Here is a 17,736-nt window from a genome sequence, read left to right on the forward strand (position 1 = left end):
ACTGGAATTGTCTCAAGGAAAAGTTGCCTGTGGGGGAAAGAAAATAAATCGCCTGCGAAGGGAGATCAGGAATGGTCCACTGGTGGATTGGTTTCCTTGGTCTACAAAGCCCCTCCCCAAGATTACACACAACTTTATTACAGGAGGTGGAGTTGTGGTCGGTAGGGTTTCTGCTTCAGGGTCTGGAGAGCCGAAGGCATCACTGTTGGTTCAGCATGCCCGCTGGGTGCTAGGCACACAGCAGATACCAAGGATTCAAGGTAGAATAAGACCCAGTCGCTGCTTTCAGGGGGGTCCCCAGTATGTAGGGGGATCCGGATATCTAAGCAAATGGTGGGGGGTGTGGTAAGAGCTATCATGGAGGTTTGAGGGGGCACAGAGGGCGCCAAAGAAGGAAGGGAAAGTGAGGAGAGGCTTCCCGGAGAAGGGGAAGGTTTAGTTATGGTTCAGAAGAAGAAGAAGAATTTAGTAGGAAAAGAAGGAACCCAAGAGCATCTGGGGTAAAAGGCTAGCTCGTACCGGGGCCCGTGGCATAACCACGGCCTGGTTACAGAGGACAGATTGCTGGATGTGGCTGCGTAGAGTGCGACGTGGAGAACGTGGAGAAACGAGGGCAAGGATCATCTCATGAAAGCTTCATGGGAGGCGCTCATGGAAGAGGCTCGGACAGTCTCTCATCACATGGACGCATTTGAATTTTTAAAGGATAACTTGGCAGTACGGGGGGTGGACTGGATGGGGACAGGAACGCAAGCTGGAAGACCAGTTGGGAGACTACTGCAGAAGTCCAAGTGAGGAATTAAAAGGCCTACATCAGGGGCGCCTGGGTGGCTCAGTCGGTTAAGCGTCTGCCTTCGGCTCAGGTCATGATCCCAGGGTCCTGGGATCGAGCCCCGCATCGGGCTCCCTGCTCAGCGGGAGTCTGCTGCTCTCTCTTTCCCTCTGCCCCTCCACCCCACTGGTGCTCACTCTCTCAAATAAAATCTTTAAAAAAAAAAAAAAAAAAAAGCCTACATCAAGGCGCTGTCACTGAGGATGGAGAAGAGCTAATGAATTCAAGAGGCATCTGTTGGATTCAGAGTGAGGGATAGGAAGGGGGGCGGTTGGGATGACCTCCAGGATCGGCAGATGGTTCTGGACTGGCTAATGGTGATTACCAGAATGAGACTAGTGGAAGAGAAGCAAGCACAGGTGGGAAAATAAAGAGCTTATGCTTTTTGCCACGTTGAATTTGAAATGCCTTCAGGACATCAGGTGGAACTCTGCAGTGAGAAATGTGCAGATACGAGTGTCAGAGGCATCGGGGGAGGGCGGTCATCAAGCACATGATTATGAGTCAGTCATCCATGTTTGAGACTTAGCTTCCCCGTGATTAACGGTGACCTTGGCCGAGGTACTTGAATTCTATAACCTTCTGTTTTCTCACCTGTAAAATATGGATAATAAGAGTGCCTACGTTTTATGCAAGTAGTGATAATTAAGTCAGTGCACGTAAAATGCTTCAAACAGTGTGTACATAGTGAGCGCTCAGGGGATGCTGAGAATGTTGGGCTGGTGTTGCGTAGTAGAGAGGGCTTGTGCCAAATAGAAGACGACCAAGAACTGAGCCCTAGAAAATCCTGATATTAGAGGCGGGCAGAGGAGGGGAGAGCCAAGAGGGAGACCAAGAAGGAACAGAAAGGTAGGGACAGCCATCACATCATGGAAGCCCAGAGAAGAGAGATTTCCAAGGATGAAACACTCAACAGAGCCTGATGCTGCAGAGAATTCTACTCAGATGAAGACCGAAATTGTCTACTCAAGTAGATGCTGAAAATGTCATTAATGAATTTTGCCAGCGTTGTTGCTCTAAAATAGTCCTGTTCAAGATGGTAGCCACCAGCCACACACACGTTGGATTGGACAGAGCAGACACACACAGGAGGTTCCATCGTTGCAGAATTAGGTTCTGTCATGGAAGATTCTACTGGCCAGCGCTGCTTTGCAGGGATGGGTTGGGTTTAGAGCTAATTCATTCAGTTTAGAGTGGAAGTTCACAACTAAACTGGGTCCCTAGGCCTACACAAGGCTGAATCTGGCCTTTCCGAGTTAACTCACTCTTGCATCCCCGGTACTTGGCACAGGCGTAAACTGCAGGCATAGAGTAAGTTCTAACAATGTTCTAATACGGTATATTTTTAAGTCTTCCCCAACCCTAAATCATAAAGTACTTAGTGCCGTTAGCTTGAAGCTAACTGAAGACAAATGCCGACTAGACCATTGGCACATCAGCTGGGAAACTCTCTGTACTGCGTGGTCTATAAAGTGTCCGTGGCTTAAGAGCTGAAAGAACTTGAGGACAGTCCTGTAGTTTGAACAGCAGTGAGTGTGTTAAAATCGAAACCTTGCATCGTGCCTTAGAAAGCTCCACAACCACCTGGGGTCCAGTGCTTGTCACTTTGGTCCTTCCAAGTGCCCTTGGCCACCTCCCTCACCGTGGCCTGTGGGACCCAGTCTGCCCTGGACTGATTTCCGAGAGGTGCCCGTTGGTTTGGGTATTTGCTGCTTCGTGGTGAAGCCCCTCCCCCTCCCTCAGTCATGAGTTCCCTAGATCTTTCTAACCTTGTTTTTTTGTTAACCTGACTGCTAGACAAATAAACTTTGGGCAGAGAGGCTAAATAATTCACATCCAAACCTGTCCCATCCCCACCCCCGGCTCTGGTGTATTTTTTTTTTAAGATTTTATTTTTATTTTTAATTAATCTCGACACCCGACATGGGGCTCAGACTCACGACCCTGAAGATCAAGAGTTGCACGCTCTCCCGACTGAGCCCGCCAGGCGCCCCTGTATCCTTAAATCAGACTTGCTGATAAATAACCACTGGCCCAGAGCCAACAACCACAACTGTGAGGCCCAGAGTAATCACTGACCTAAAATTTAAAATCCTCTTTGGCTCTGCCAGGGACAGAATGAAATAATAAACATGGTTTTTCCCTTCACAAGTTACAGTTGCGGCTCATGCGGCTGATGGTTAGAGACCCATAGTTCATCTCCTTCTGTGGCCCGTTTGGCCCGACATCAAAGAAACTTAGGCGCCATCCACCCAAGACAAACCCTTACGTGGTTTTATCGTTATATTCAGTAATCAAAGGTTACGACTGATTGAAAATAGGATAAATATGCTTAAAATGAAAGATGATGACTGGATTTGGGGCCTAGAGGAGGAAAGGAGCAGTTGTGGGGTTTTGTAGCAATGAAGGGTGATCCGGGGGGCAGCGCAGGTGGGACTAGCGGCTGCTGACGTAGCAAAAGTGGCCTCAGTGTGGAAGGATCCGACGCGGCCAGGTGCTGTCCCGGATGCCCTCCACATCCTACCTCAGTTCATCTTCATGACGCCCCGCGACATGGTCTCCCCATCCCACAGGCAAGAACCGAGATCCAGAGGGAACTCGCCTAAGGATGTGCTGCTACTGAAAACAGGTCTTTCTGACGCTCAAACCTCTGCAAGCTTCAGTTCACACCCCAGGCCTAGCCTCGATGGGACCTGAGCTAAGTGTCCTGTCTGAAAACTAGATCTCAATGCCAGGAAAGAACTGTCTACCGGTGATTATTTTGTGTTCGTCTGTGAAAACCCTCTAAAGACAAAGTCGAATATATTCAAGCCAAAGGAATAGGTTTTTATATTTTTCCCCATTCTGAAGATTTATAGTTCCCAGTCTCAGACCAAAGCCAGTCAAATGGCTGAAGTTTAGGAAGCAAGGTCAAGGCTCCAGGGCAGAGTTTTCTTTGACAAAGTGGGTTTTGAGTTTCGAGCCCAGCCACAGGCTAGAGGGACGTGGTTAACCGTGATGTGTTAGGACTTCCAAAAGGGATCTGTGGTCATGGGCACAAATCACTTCTGGCAGAGAAAACCCACTGTTGCATTCAATTTGAATTTTTTTTCAACCAGCATTGAAATAAACTTAGGTTTTCCAAAGAGTACTTCAGTCAGAACAGATCTAAAGGATTCTGTAGGCCTGAAACATTTCGAGGAATTGGGACAGCCCAGAAATCTTTAATTTACTGTGAATTGGTGGCCACAGCCGCTGAAAGAAAAGACACTTGTCGAAGAATGCTGGCTTTTGCTTGACCGTACCCTCCAACACCATCTGCAGCACATGAATGAGTCATGGAATCAGCTTCGTTCGAACTCTGAGGCTTTTGAGCCCACAAGAATATAGATTTGTGGACAGAATCAGGGATTCTTCTAGTTTAAATGGACAGTTTCTACATCTTCACCTTTCAACCCAGTGGCCTCCTTGGCCTAAGGATGAGAATAGGAGTCCAAAACGTAGAGTGGGTGTCCTTTCAAGTTCATTCAAAATTCAGGGGCTTCTCAGGGCATGCTGAGCCCTTGTTTCCTCTTTTTAATGTCAATTCAATTAATTAGCATATAATGTACTATTAGTTTCTGAGGTAGAGTTCAGGGATTCATCACCCAGTTCTCATCACATCACATGCCGTCTGTAATGCCCATCCCCCAGTTACACCACCCCTCGACCCCCCTCCCCTCCAGCAGCCCTGTTTGTTTCCCTACAGTTAAGAGTCTCTTATGGTTTGTCTCCCTCTCTCATTCTGTCCTGTTTGATTTTTCCTCTTCCCCTATGATCCTCTGTTTTGTTTCTTAAATTCCACATATAAGTGATATCATATGATAATTCTTTCTCTGATTGACTTATTTTGGTTAGCATAATACCCTCTAGTTCCATCCACGTTGCAAATGATAAGATTTCCCTTTTTGATGGCTGCATAATATTCGTGTGTGTGTGTGTGTGTGTGTGTGTGTGTACCACATCTTCTTTATCCATTCATCTGTTGATGGACTTCTAGGCTCTTTCCATATTTTGGCTATAGCCGACATTGCTGCTATAAACATTGGGGTGCACATGCCCCTTCAAATCACCACATCTTTGTCTTTGGGGTAAATACCTAGTAGTGCAGTTGCTGGATCATATGGTAGTTCTATTTTCAACTTTTTGAGGAATCTCCATACTGTTTTCCAGAGTGGCTGCACCAGCTTGCATTCCCACCAACAGTATGAGAGGGTTCCCCTTTCTCTGCATCCTTGCCAACATCTGCAAAATGACCAGATTTAAATAAGGATGATATTTTCGATGAAAACCAGCGCATTCCAAAGGGAAGAATCCCTAGTGCCACATTTTATCTGCCCAGGAGGGATCTTTTTAAATACACAGTAATGAGGTTCATCTGACTGCCTCTCTCGGTTCCAGACCTCGCTTCCATTTGCAGAAAGTGCATCCACTAGCAGAATGGAGCAGTCAGGAATAAACGCTTGTACCTCGGCCAGGAGGCATGGCTGTCCCTCAGTTCAGTGCCATGAAGGGCAGCTCCAGAGGCCAGGAGCCTTGTGATGTCAGGAAAGTGCATAAAACCTGCTTGATCGCTGCCCCCTTCCTTCGCCTTCACCTGAAATACGCTTCCCATCTACATGTATACCCTCCCTCTGACCGGCCTTCAAGGCAACATCACCTCCGGGCATATGAGATGCCAATGAGTGATTGGCCGTGTGAGTAGTTGGACACAGGGAGAAGGAAATCAGGGAGAGAGGTCACTGGCACCTGTTGAAGATGATGGATGCCTGCAGGGGTCTCTAATGCCTTCTGCGCACACCCCGGTTGGTGGACTCCTGCCTTCCTCTTGAATATCCCTCTTGCCCGTTCTTTGCCCCTCAGGCAGTTCTTCCCTTCCTGGCAGACAGATTTGCTGTATCTCCCCCCACTGGAAGGAGATCGACACCCCCCCCCCCGGTCCCCCACAGCTCTCCAGTGAGGCCGAGCTGATGCTCAGCAGAGAACAGATTCTACCCGGCCCATCTGGGGACACAGCGATAACAGCCAAGGGGACTAACGGTTTCGGGGAGGAACAGGTGTCTAACTCCTTCTGCGCCGCTGTGTTTTGGCTGCAGTGTCACAGCCACGGCCGCCAGCATCGGAGCTGCCGGGGTGCCTCAGGCCGGCCTGGTGACCATGGTGATCGTGCTGAGTGCTGTGGGGCTACCTGCGGAGGATGTGACCCTAATCATCGCCGTTGACTGGCTCCTGTGAGTTTGGGGTAGACGCAGTGCCTCGGCCGGCTGGGCAGGCGGGCTTCCCAGCCCTGCAGAATCTGCAGTCTGCCGCCATCCTCTCCTCACATTGCCTGATGCGCCATCTGTTGCCGCTTTAATGTCCCTCTGACCAGGCCATCTGATAACGTGCTTAAAAATTAACTCGTTAACTCTGGCGGTGATTTTAAAAAAGGCCAGTGCTCTCCATTAGTGCATTTATACCTGCTAATGCTCAAGGATAGGAGGTGGGTGTGGGGGGAGACGCACATAAAATACTAAGGTGAGGAAGCTGGACAAGGTCCCGGACTTTCCAGACCCCAGAGGCTCCCCTCACCTCTCTGGGCCCTGGGTCAGCCTCACTGGTTTAGAACTGCCTGGTTCAAAGGCAGCCCATCTCCCCGAGACCTTCAGCATCGTCAGGGGCGGGGGCACGAACAAAGGCTTTGGGGTCAGACGGGCTTGAGTGTGAATCCCTGTTCAGTGTCTAGAACAGTGTCTGGCGGCTGATATGTGCTCAATAAATGGCAGGTTTTATTGTTATGATTAGAATGGACAGTTCACGTCTCAATCGACAGTTCTCTCACACATCCACACACATGCACAGGTGCGTGCACGCGCGCACACACACACACACACACAGGGCTGAGGAACACAGCAGAACATCTGGGCAGGAATATGCCTTGTGTGACCCCCCCCGCAAGGTTCAAGTTAGAATGAACCTGGGGTCCCCGGCTTTGTCCTTAATACCCACTCTGTGCATTGGTCTTCCTGCATCTAGGCCTGGCTCTGTCCCCTGGCCATCAGGGGGCACGCATGGCTCCATGTGGAGCCTTTACTCAGAACCAGCCCGGGGTTCCCGGGGAGTACAGTGCTGGGTGGTTTGCAGGTAGTAGCTGACATGATGAAGATACAGTCACCCCCCAGAAGGCAAAAGCTCCAGAAGGCAGGCTGTGTAAGGCCCCCCCAGCAGCTGGCTGGTTCTGCAAGCCCCCAGCTGAGGTGGCCCCTTTCTTGCCAAGATACCCTCTCACTGAGGCAAGTGCTTCGAGTTTTCTTTCTAGTGATGAGGGTGGGTTTGCACTTGTCTCCTTTCCCTGATTCGTCCTGGAACCGGTGACCTTCAGTTCCAAGATACCGAGAGAAGTCAAAGGTCCGGTCTGGTCCGTGGGATGAAAAGACACTGGTTGGTTCATACCAGGGTCTAGTTCAATCCATGGCCTCGTTCTAGATCACAGCAGGGCATCCAGAATGGGGCTAGATAAACACTGTTGGCCTCTTCTGTCCTGCAGAGGTCGTTCTCATGAGAAAGTGTTCACGTGCACACTTGTTCCCAGCAGTGCCCCACGGTCCTCTCACCAGGATGCCTTCCCTGCTGCACACCTTCCTGCCGCAGCGTCTCCTCCAAGCCGTCTGGGAGTTCAGGCCGGCCCAGGGTGCCACAAGGAGGAAGCCACTCCTCAGCTGGTCCGAGCTTTCTGGGCCTGTGCTCTGTGGTGTCCCTGCTGGCTTGCTGGTAGAGTGACGCCATGTGGCAGAGAAATGACTGTACCAGGGACACAAACACACAGAGACACTCGGCTGCACCCACAGACACACACTCCCCCTCGGCATGTACACCACCCACAGGATGCCCTCTACTTAGCCAAGAGCGAACCTGGAAACGCCCCAAGACAGAGGGTAGGCGTGAGAGGCTTGTTCAGTTCTGACTCTCCCTCAGCTCCCCCAAAATAGCTGCAAAGACTATTCACATTTGTTTGGGAGGGGAGGATGGAATTTTGGGAGACTGGTGCTGGATTTAGGAGGGTCATTGTGACTTCCTGGGAGCACACACCCGGGGAGCCCGTTTGCTCATTCTGTACTTCTGTGAGACCCCTTCTGCCCCAGGCCTGTGGGGAGAGCAGCCTCTGATCCAGCCACGAGGATGGCACTTTCTCTGTTTACTTAATTCATACCTGAATGCTTCAGATCCTTTTCTCTCTCCAGTGGCAACTGGAACTGAACTGCAGGCCTCCTGTCTCTCTGTTCCCCAGGGACCGGTTCAGGACCATGGTGAACGTCCTCGGTGACGCCTTTGGGACAGGCATTGTGGAGAAGCTGTCTAAGAAGGAGCTAGAGCAGATGGATGTTTCATCGGAAGTCAACATCGTGAACCCTTTTGCCTTGGAATCCACAATCCTGGATAACGAAGACTCAGAAACCAAGAAGTCCTATGTCAACGGAGGCTTCGCCGTAGACAAGTCTGACACCATCTCGTTCACCCAGACCTCACAGTTCTAGGATCCCTGGCTTCACAGGACCAGGAATGATGAAGGACAGCTCCATGAGAGTCATCTCTTAGCAAGTTCAAACATTAAATAGCGAAGAGAAGAACACTAATGGCCAACTGTACATTTGATTTGATATATAGACTTCCAGATTATTTTCTATATTTGGATTCACAGCTTTCACTCTCCGGGTTCTGGGATTTGGGGTGGGGTAACATGAAAGAAAATAGATTAAAAGGAAAGCTGGATCCATGTCTGGATTGTAAAAATTCTATGAGAGACAAAGTTTGGAAGCAGATGGAGTAGTAACTGTTGGATTAGGACATGGATGTGAAAGAAAAATTGCTTTCTCATACACAGTCCAGTGTTTTAGGTTTTTTTTTAAAAAAAATACTCTTGTTGATTACAAATTTTTACTCAAGCTTTCTATTGGCATGGATTTCCTTTGATCTCTCACATTTTTCTAGATTAGAATGCATATAAACACCTCTCCCACATCAACGTGCCAAATTGTCCATTTTTAACTCATCTCCAGCCAATTTCAAAGTAACCGCTTTGAAAGAAAACAGACCAGCACAGTTCTGCAATCAGTGTTTTAAGCTGGGCGTGGGGTTTTGTGGGAAGGGTTCTTTCTTCAATGTACTGTATTGGGACACTGGTAACTAGTAACCCAGTGTTCAGTATAGAGCTAAATAGATAGATGTGTATATATTTATTATTTTCATATAGGTTGCCAGAGATCAGAATTGAACTGTCAATGTGAAATAAAGAGCTCTCCTTGTACTTGAATAATAACTACGATCTCAATCCAGATCTGCTTTGGGACTTATCCATACTCCTGCCTCAGGAGCACGAGATTGAAAAATCATACTGTCTGATTGTTCCACCTCTGTGTGTCAGCCTCAAAGCAGACATGTCTTAGGGTGATACTCCAAGGTGGCATTGCCATTCATCTACAACTCCCAGGCTCTACTGCTGGGAGGGAATCCATATCAGCTCTATGTAAGATGGTATACAAAGGTGTCACGCACATAAGGCTGGATGTGTTTTTATCCAGCTGGAAGGCTTCATTCTTCCAAGGTCAATTATACCCACTTAAAAATGACAGGACTTCGCCCTTTTGTACCTCTCAGGGCCCAAACCACAGTGGCAGGCTACCAGCTGAGTTGTATTTGAACATGGGTTTGATGGATTGAACAAGTCACATTGGCCAGAAGAAGCACGGTCCCTACCCTGGATTCTTACAGAGTTAAGTCCCACAATATGAGACATTGGTTATCAGTGGTTCAGGGAAATTCTTCCATTGTATGAAAACTCGTCTCCTCCTCAAGGGGGGATTGTTCCAACTAGTAGTCTCGTCATCTCGGCCCTGCTCCTTACCATCCGTTTCCTATCATTCTTCTGCTAATTTATGAAGATAGTTTATTAAAAATCTATGCTTCAGCTCTCATCTTGTAAATAACACAACATAAAAACTTGTATTTACACTGAGATCCAAAATAGTCCCATTTCTGCAGTATCGAGTAGCCAATTTCAGCCTGTGCTTTAGTATTTAAGAAACCAGACACTGTGCCAAAGATCATGGGAAAGTAAATAAATGTTCACTATTGACCACCCGTACCTGAAAAATCTAGAAGAGAATGATACTGGATTGTTGTGCAAACACCATAAATATGGACCAGTGATTGAATGTGAGTTTTTAAAATGCAAATATCGATGGTGTGCATTGGAAGTCGATCTAAATGTCGACGCAGTTGAATCCATCATTTGTCAGGGGCTGAAATGTCTTACCCCCTTGGCCTTGGCTCAGATCTGAGGCACAAGAGCTGGCAGAGCTGTCCGTGAGCTGCAGGTCATCCTTATTTTGGAGCAAGTTTGTAACCAGCGTCTTAACACACTGTGCTGTTAACTCATAAAAGAGAACAGTGTTCCATTTCAGTCTCAATAAATACTTCCGTCCCTCCTCCTTGCCAGCCTTGTTGTTCCTTTATCTGTTCTTTCATCTCACTTACTCAGAGGGGGTGTGGGAAGGTGGAGACATGGTCAGTTGACTCAGATGGGAAACGGATTATTGTTTTCAAAACTGTTTACACTCAAAGATAATAAAGCAGGGCTTGAGGAAAAGTAACCTGATTCTTCACGTGAATCCGTGGGGATGACAAGGCTGAAATAGTGCCCTAAATGAGGAACAGTTCGTCCGTATTTTATCACTGAGAGGAAAGGGATGGTATAATTTGGCTAGAAATTCCTATACTGGGAGGGAGTCTTATCTCCATGTGATGGTGCCCTGGTTTCACAGGAGGACAAGTCCTGCCCTCTGAGATGTGCCTGCGAACGACCAGTGCTGTATTAAGGGATGCCACAGTCCTGCCCGGAACCTGTGTCATGACGGGGTCCTGCTGGTGGACTCACTTGTCTATGACGGACAACAAACAAATGGACAACTCCCTACCCTACTGAGAGAGGACAGTGTCACAGAAAGCTTATCACTACCTGGCCAGACTAATTCAGGACAGCTACCTCTTCAGGTGACACGGGATAAAACACCCAGCACCAGAGCTACTCAGAGACTTGTTTGGAAGAGTTAATACGCCTGAGCAGGGCCCCCCCATGACTTTGATCTTGCCCAGAGTATACTCATGTACAGAGGAACAGTGTTATCAGCTCTAATAAATGACTATTCCTCAACAAATCTTTGTGAGCCCACTGGGTACAAGGCCCTCTATTAAAAACACACCCCGTTGTTCGGAGAGCTTGAGAAAACTGGGCTTGGCTTATAGTCAGGCAGTGAGCCAGGAATGGTGTTGGCTTTGCAGGTGTTAAGAATCTTCCCTCCTGGAACAGAAAGAGGAAATGGTCCTGCAGAGCCCTGGTAGAATGCCAAGAAGATTCTATGCAACAGGATCGATATTCTGTATTCTCTAACTGCCCAGCAGGGCAGCACAGAAACCAGTGAGTGGGCACACAGCCCTGATACCTAATCAGCCCTGGGACTCTTGCCAGTGATCTAAGCCTTGGTTCTTACCCTGTGAAATGAGGATAACAAATCTCGTTTCGTGAGACTAAGTATTTGATGAGAAAATGGATGTGATGCATTTAGCGCATAATATGTTCAGTAAATGCTAGTACCTCTTGCCCCCAAAAAACACCATACACCCTCACCCCCCATTCGCATGGGTAATCCACAGACATGCAGCTTCACGAGTTCAGAAAAGTTTTTAGGGCCCTTGCCACTGACATGGCTGAGGACTATAGCTCGCACCCCTTGGCCTTATTACCTGGGTTATTAGAGCAAACAGTAAATCCAACCTAGTGAGACTTAGTAAGCAACCCCCATTCAATAAAGGGGAAAGCCCTTTCTGAAAAGGGGACATTTTCAACTAAACAGTCTAAGACCTAGAATGTTTCCTCCTGTAAAAGATCACGTGGGGATTAAGCAAAGGTAAGTGTTCACAATCGTTTCACATGGAGGGATTTGAGGTGCTCGGGCTGCGTGCGTGAGGCTGAGATGCCCATTCATGGAGCAGCTGAAATCACAGTAGGACATGAAGTTCACCTTTGTCATCTTGGTCCCTAAATCTCACCTAACCATCCCCACCTTCTGGAAGCAGCAGACTTTGTTCTGGGCTCCACACAGGGCTTCGTAATACCCCCTATGCTGGGAAACGGGCCTCCCTCCCCTGCAATCTTAGACTTTTTAAGTGAAAGCCATATAATATAAACAACCAGAAGTGGGCCTTGTTACATTAGCTTTGGGAACAACATATTGATCTGTATATATTGAATTAGGTGACTGCCCCTCACACTATGAGGTTATTGACCATGGATGGGAGATCACTGGGGACCATTCTCAGTGGCCTAGGCTAAACAGGGCCACAAAACTCCCAAGCAAGCCATAAGATCTAACCACACAACTGATGTATCATTTCCTCCTCGCTGGGAAAACCCAGTGCCGTGCGTGATTTGGAGGGGGTCTCTCCGGGATTGCGGAGACATTTCTGGTTTCATCTACAAATCTCCACTTTGCCCAACTGTAAGGTATCACAAGGTTCAGTACAGTTATTGGTAAACCCCCAAAGCCTAGATAAAGTCAGTAGCCCTTTTGTTATTCCTGGAGGAAAGGGGGAAAAAAAGCAGTGGCCTCATTTAGAGACGGTTCACTGATCCCTGGAGGGCCCTGCTCGCCTGGAACTGGGAAGCTCTGGCCTCAGGAAAGCAAAATCAGGATATGACCTAGAAAGAAACTGCCCCACAAGAGTACTGTTTATCAAAAGATGGAGGCAGAGAAATCCAGAAACTAATATACAGAATCAACCAAACTCCTGAGTGGTAGCATTTGGATCCCAAGCCCATTCCCACCCACCCCCATTTTCCCTCCCAGAAGATGCCTTTCCTGACCGACTGGAGGCTTCAGTAGCTGCCCTTCCTCCATGACTCACGAAAGCTACTCACTAGGTTATGTGAGGACATCACATCCTCTTTCGTCACTTCAGGGCATTTGAGGGAATGCAAAGCAAGGTTGCATCATCTGGGCATTTCAGAGTAAAAGGTCGGGCTGCTAGGGGAAAAAAATGAGGAGTCTGAAGATGCGCTATGCTTTATCTTGTCTGGGCCCTGTAGGAAAACGTAGGTTTTCCAAGGTGAAGATAAGAGCAGTTGAAATGAATTGAGTGGGGGCACCTGGGTGGCTCAGTCGTTAAGTGTCTGCCTTCGGGTCAGGTCATGATCCCAGGGTCCTGGGATCGAGCCCCGCATCGGGCTCCCTGCTTGGCAGCAGGCCTGCTTCTCCCTCTCTCACTCCCTCTGCTTGTGTTCCCTCTCTCTGTCAAATGAATAAATAAAATCTAAAAAAAAAAAGAAAGAAAAATGAATTGAGTGGCTGGTCCCAGGAGGGCAGTTGCAGGAGAAAAGGCACCACTCCATCACTGCAAGGGTGCTTCATCTTCTGGACATGCCTTCAGAGAGTGCTCAAGGCATGCACATTTTAAAGATGACTTTGATCTTCCTCCAAGCATTCAAATGTAATCTTCATTTAAGGAGTCCTTGTGTTTCCAAGGCCCTCTGCTTAACTTGGCAAGAATTAGAGGCCGGCAGAAAGATCTGTCTGAGCTGAGGACTTTGTTGGGAGTTGGGGAGGGCGTGAGGCGAGTTTTTCCAGAATCTGTGGATAATGAAATATCCTGGTCTTTAGGAAACTACGTGGGCTCCACAAGGGTCAGAGAAGTGCTACTGTGTAACTCATGTTATTAAAAACAAAACAAGACAAAAACACCAGCGGTTATCAAGAGGAACCCTGGCTGATCCTTCCCCAACAGTTGGTTTTGTCTCCCCAGCGCCCCGAACTGGCTTTAATGCCCAGGGCTGATCCACTAAGCCTCCGTTTTCTAATTTAGCCAGAAAGGGTAAGACAGACGACAACGGGTCAGCTTCCCATTAAGCACAACAACGGGTCAGCTTCCCATTAAGCACACACACACTCAAAGCTCTTTGCTGGGTCAGGCGGGGGCCAGTTAGGAAAACATGCCCCCTGTAGTTGATGAGAAATCGGAAGAGCAAACAAGGGAGCCTCAGGTTGCAAGGTTACGGAGCCTGCCTTTCTGGCACGAAGGAAAAGTGTGCTCCAATACCATTCCAGGCAGAAAACCACCTACCCCATTCTTGGGCAATATCACCTTTCTTAAAGATGACACTCTAAGGTAAATAAAGGTTCAGTTTTTTTTTTCCCCCCTAAGATTTATTTATTTATTTGAGAGGCGGGAGGAACAGGGGGGCAGGGACAGGGAGCCTCAAGCAGACCCACATGGGCTCAGTCCCAACGCCCTGAGATCACAACCGGAGCCGAAACCAAGAGTCAGACGCTTACCCAGCAGCACCACCCAGGCGCCCCCAGATCCAATTTCTTTAAAGATGTTGATCCCACTTGCTGCAGGCACGACGTGAGGAGTTTTCTCCCTGCCAGGACAAGTACAGAGGAGGATGCTCCAGAGGGACAAACAGCAACACCACCACAGAGGAAGCTCGTTTTTATGGACCTGACAACTGTTTGCATAGCGGTCACCGTGCGGCCAGCACCGTTCTTAGCACTTACCAAATATTAACTCATTTAAAATATATATATTAAACTCATTTAATCTCAACATCATGAAGTAGGGACTGTTTGTTATTACCCCCCCTTCCAAAGACGAGGAAACTGGTACAAAAGCTTCCCTTCTCAAGATCACACAACAGAGATCACACAGCAATTTGGCTCCAATGTCAACATTCTTCACCAGGTACCGAAAGCCACACAAGGCCAGGAGTGCTACCTCAACTTTGGGGTGGCCTAAAATTTTCAAGACAAATCATCATCATTGCTAACACCCCCCAAGTGTTAACTGTTTTACATGCTTAATGGCATGTATCCTTCTGCACACTCCTATCAGGCAGGTATTGTTGCCCTTGGTTTTCCAGATAAGGGAACTGTGGCTTAGAGAGATGACAGGGCTTGACCAAGTTCATGCGGCTGGGACTCAAACCGGATTCCAAAGCGTTCCTAACCATTGAGGTAGTGCTTCAACGTGCCTAAAAATCCCATGCAAATAGAAAGCAAGGGTAATCAAAAACCACCCAACAAGGAAAAGTCCAGGTCCAGATAGATTTGCCAATGAATTCTACCGAATATTTAAAGAATACCAATCCCAACCAAAGGATACAAAAATACTGATTCGAAGGGACATGTGCACCCCAATGTTTATAGCAGCATTATCGATGATAGCAAAAATATGGAGAGCGCCCAAATGTCCATGAACTAATGAATGGATAAAGATGTGGGTGTGTGTGTGTGTATACACAATGGAATATTACTCGCCATAAAAAAAAAGAATGAAATCTTGCCATTTGCAACAAGGTGGATGGAACTAGAGGGTATTGTGCTAAATGAAATAAGTCAAAGACAAATATATGATTTCACACATATGTGGAATTTAAGAAACAAAATAGATGAATATAGGGAAAAAAGAGAGAAGCAAACCATAAAACAGACTCTTAAGAACAAATGGAGGGTTGATGGAGGGGAGGTGAGCAGGGGGATGGATTAAATGGGTGATGGGGATTAAAAAGGGCATTTGTTGTGATGAGCACTGGGTATTATAGTAAGTGATGAATCTCTAAATTCTATTCCTAATAAGAATATCACACTATATGTTAACTAACTGGAATTTAAATAAAAACTTGAAACAACGAAATAAAAAAGAATACCAGTCCTTCTCAAACTCTTCCAAAAAATGGAAGAGGAGGGATGCCTGAGTGGCTCAGTCAGTTAAGCATTGGCCCTCAGCTCAGGTCATGATCTCCAGGTCCTGGGATCGAGCCCCATATCAGCCTTCCTGCTCAGCAGGGAGTCTGCTTCTCCTTCTGCCCCTCCCCCTCCCCCTGTTCATGTGCATGTGTGCTCTCTCTTTTTCGCTCTCGCTCTCTTTCTCAAGTAAATAAAATTTTTTAAAAATAGAAGCAGAGGTAACACTTTCAAATTCATTTCTCAAGGCCAGAATCACCCTGACATCAGAGGCAGACAAGGACATTACAAGAAAAGAAGACTATAGGCCAATATCCCTGATGAACATAGATGCAAAAATCCTCCACAAAATATTAGCAAACCGAATTCAACAGCACATTTATTAAAAGGATCATACACCACGATCAAGTGGGATTTATTCCTGAGATACAAGGATGAGTCAACACCCACAAATCAGTAAGTGTGATACACCATGGTAATGATATGATGGATAAAAATCACATGGCCATTTCAGTAGATGCAGAAAAAACATTCAACAAAGTTCAACATCCTTTCACGATAAACTCTCATCATATAGAAGGAACATACCACAACATAATAACAGCCACATATGACAAGTCCACAGCTGACATCATACTCAATGGTGAAAAGCTAAAAGCCCTTCCTCTAAGATCGGGAACAAGACAAGGATGTTCTCTCACCACTTTTATTCAACATAGTACAAGAAGTCCTAGTCAGAGCAATTAGGCAAGGAAAAGAAAAGAGGCATCCAAATCAGAAAGGAAGAAGTAAAATTGTCTGTTTGCAGATGACATGATATTATATATAGAAATCCCAAAAGATACCACTAAAAAACTGTTAGAATAAACAAATTCAATAAAGTGACAGGACATAAAATCAATACACAAAAATCAGTTGAGTTTCTACACACTAACAACAAATTATTAGAAAAAGAAATTAAGAAAACAATTCTATTTACACTAGCATCAAAAAGAATAAAATATGTAGCAATAAATTTAACCAAAAAGGTGTAAGACCTGTACTCTGAAAACTAAAACACTGATGAAAAAATTAAAAGAGACACAAATAAATGGAAAGATATTCCAGGCTCACAGATTGGAAGAATTAAGATTTTAAAACATGCATATAACCCAAAGCTTTCTATAGATCCAACCCAATTCCCAAATTCCAATGGTATTTTTTAGAAATAGAAATAACCATCTTCTCTTTTTGTATGGAATCACAAAAGACTTCCAAACAGTCAAAGCAATCTGGAAAAAGGAAAACAAAGATGGAGTCATCACGCTTCCTGATTTCAAACTATACTACAAAGCTGCAGTAATCGAAACAGTATGGTTTCAGCCAAAAAAATAGGCACAGAGCTCAATGAAACCAAATAGGGAGACCAGAAATAAACCCATGTATATATATTCAATTAATTTTTGACAAAGGAATGAAGAGTTTAGTGAGGAAAAAATAGTCTCCTCAATAAATAGTGTTGGAAAAATGGGATGTCCACACACTGAAGAATGAAACTGGACCCCTATCTTACACCACACACAAAAATCAACTCAAGATGGGTTAGAGACCTGAAGTAAGACCTGAAACTGTCAAACTTCTAGAAGTAAACATAGGGAAAAAGTTCCTTGACATCCATCCTCGCAATTATTTTTTGGATTTGACACCAAAAGCAAAGGCTAAAGCAAAAATAAATAAGTGGGGCGGGGGGGGGCACCTGGGTGGCACAGTCAGTTAAGCATCTGACTCTTGGTTTCGGCTCACGTCAGATGTCAGGGTCCTGAGATCGAGCCCCATGTCAGACTGCACACTCTGTGGGGAGTCTGCTCAAGTTTCTCTCCCTCTTCCTCTGCCCCTCCCCACTGCTCTAAAATAAATAAATCTTCTTAAAAAATAACAAGTGGGACTACATCAAACTAAAAATCTTCACAGCAAAAGAAATCATCAACAAAATGAAAAGGCAACCTATGGAATGGGAGAAAATATTTACAAACCATCCATCTGTAATCATAATCACAATACACAGGAACTCATACAACTCAATAGCAGAAAGCAACCCAGTTTAAAAATGGGCAAAGGAGGGGCACCTGGGTG

General features: G+C 46.4%; 1 protein-coding gene across 1 annotated transcript in view; it reads left to right on the forward strand.

The window, feature by feature from the left end:
* Positions 1 to 10,317, forward strand: part of SLC1A1 (solute carrier family 1 member 1) — a 72,417-nt gene extending 62,100 nt beyond the window's left edge. Inside the window, exons 11-12 of the mRNA XM_027616540.2 lie at positions 5,947 to 6,081; positions 8,118 to 10,317. Of these exons, the coding sequence (XP_027472341.1) occupies positions 5,947 to 6,081; positions 8,118 to 8,364 (382 nt within the window). The 3' untranslated portion in view covers positions 8,365 to 10,317. The remainder of the gene's footprint in view (positions 1 to 5,946; positions 6,082 to 8,117) is intronic.
* The last annotated feature ends 7,419 nt before the right edge of the window (positions 10,318 to 17,736 follow it).

The sequence above is a fragment of the Zalophus californianus genome, chromosome 13 (assembly GCF_009762305.2).
Source record: "Zalophus californianus isolate mZalCal1 chromosome 13, mZalCal1.pri.v2, whole genome shotgun sequence".
In the NCBI taxonomy this organism is placed as follows: Eukaryota; Metazoa; Chordata; class Mammalia; order Carnivora; family Otariidae; genus Zalophus; species Zalophus californianus.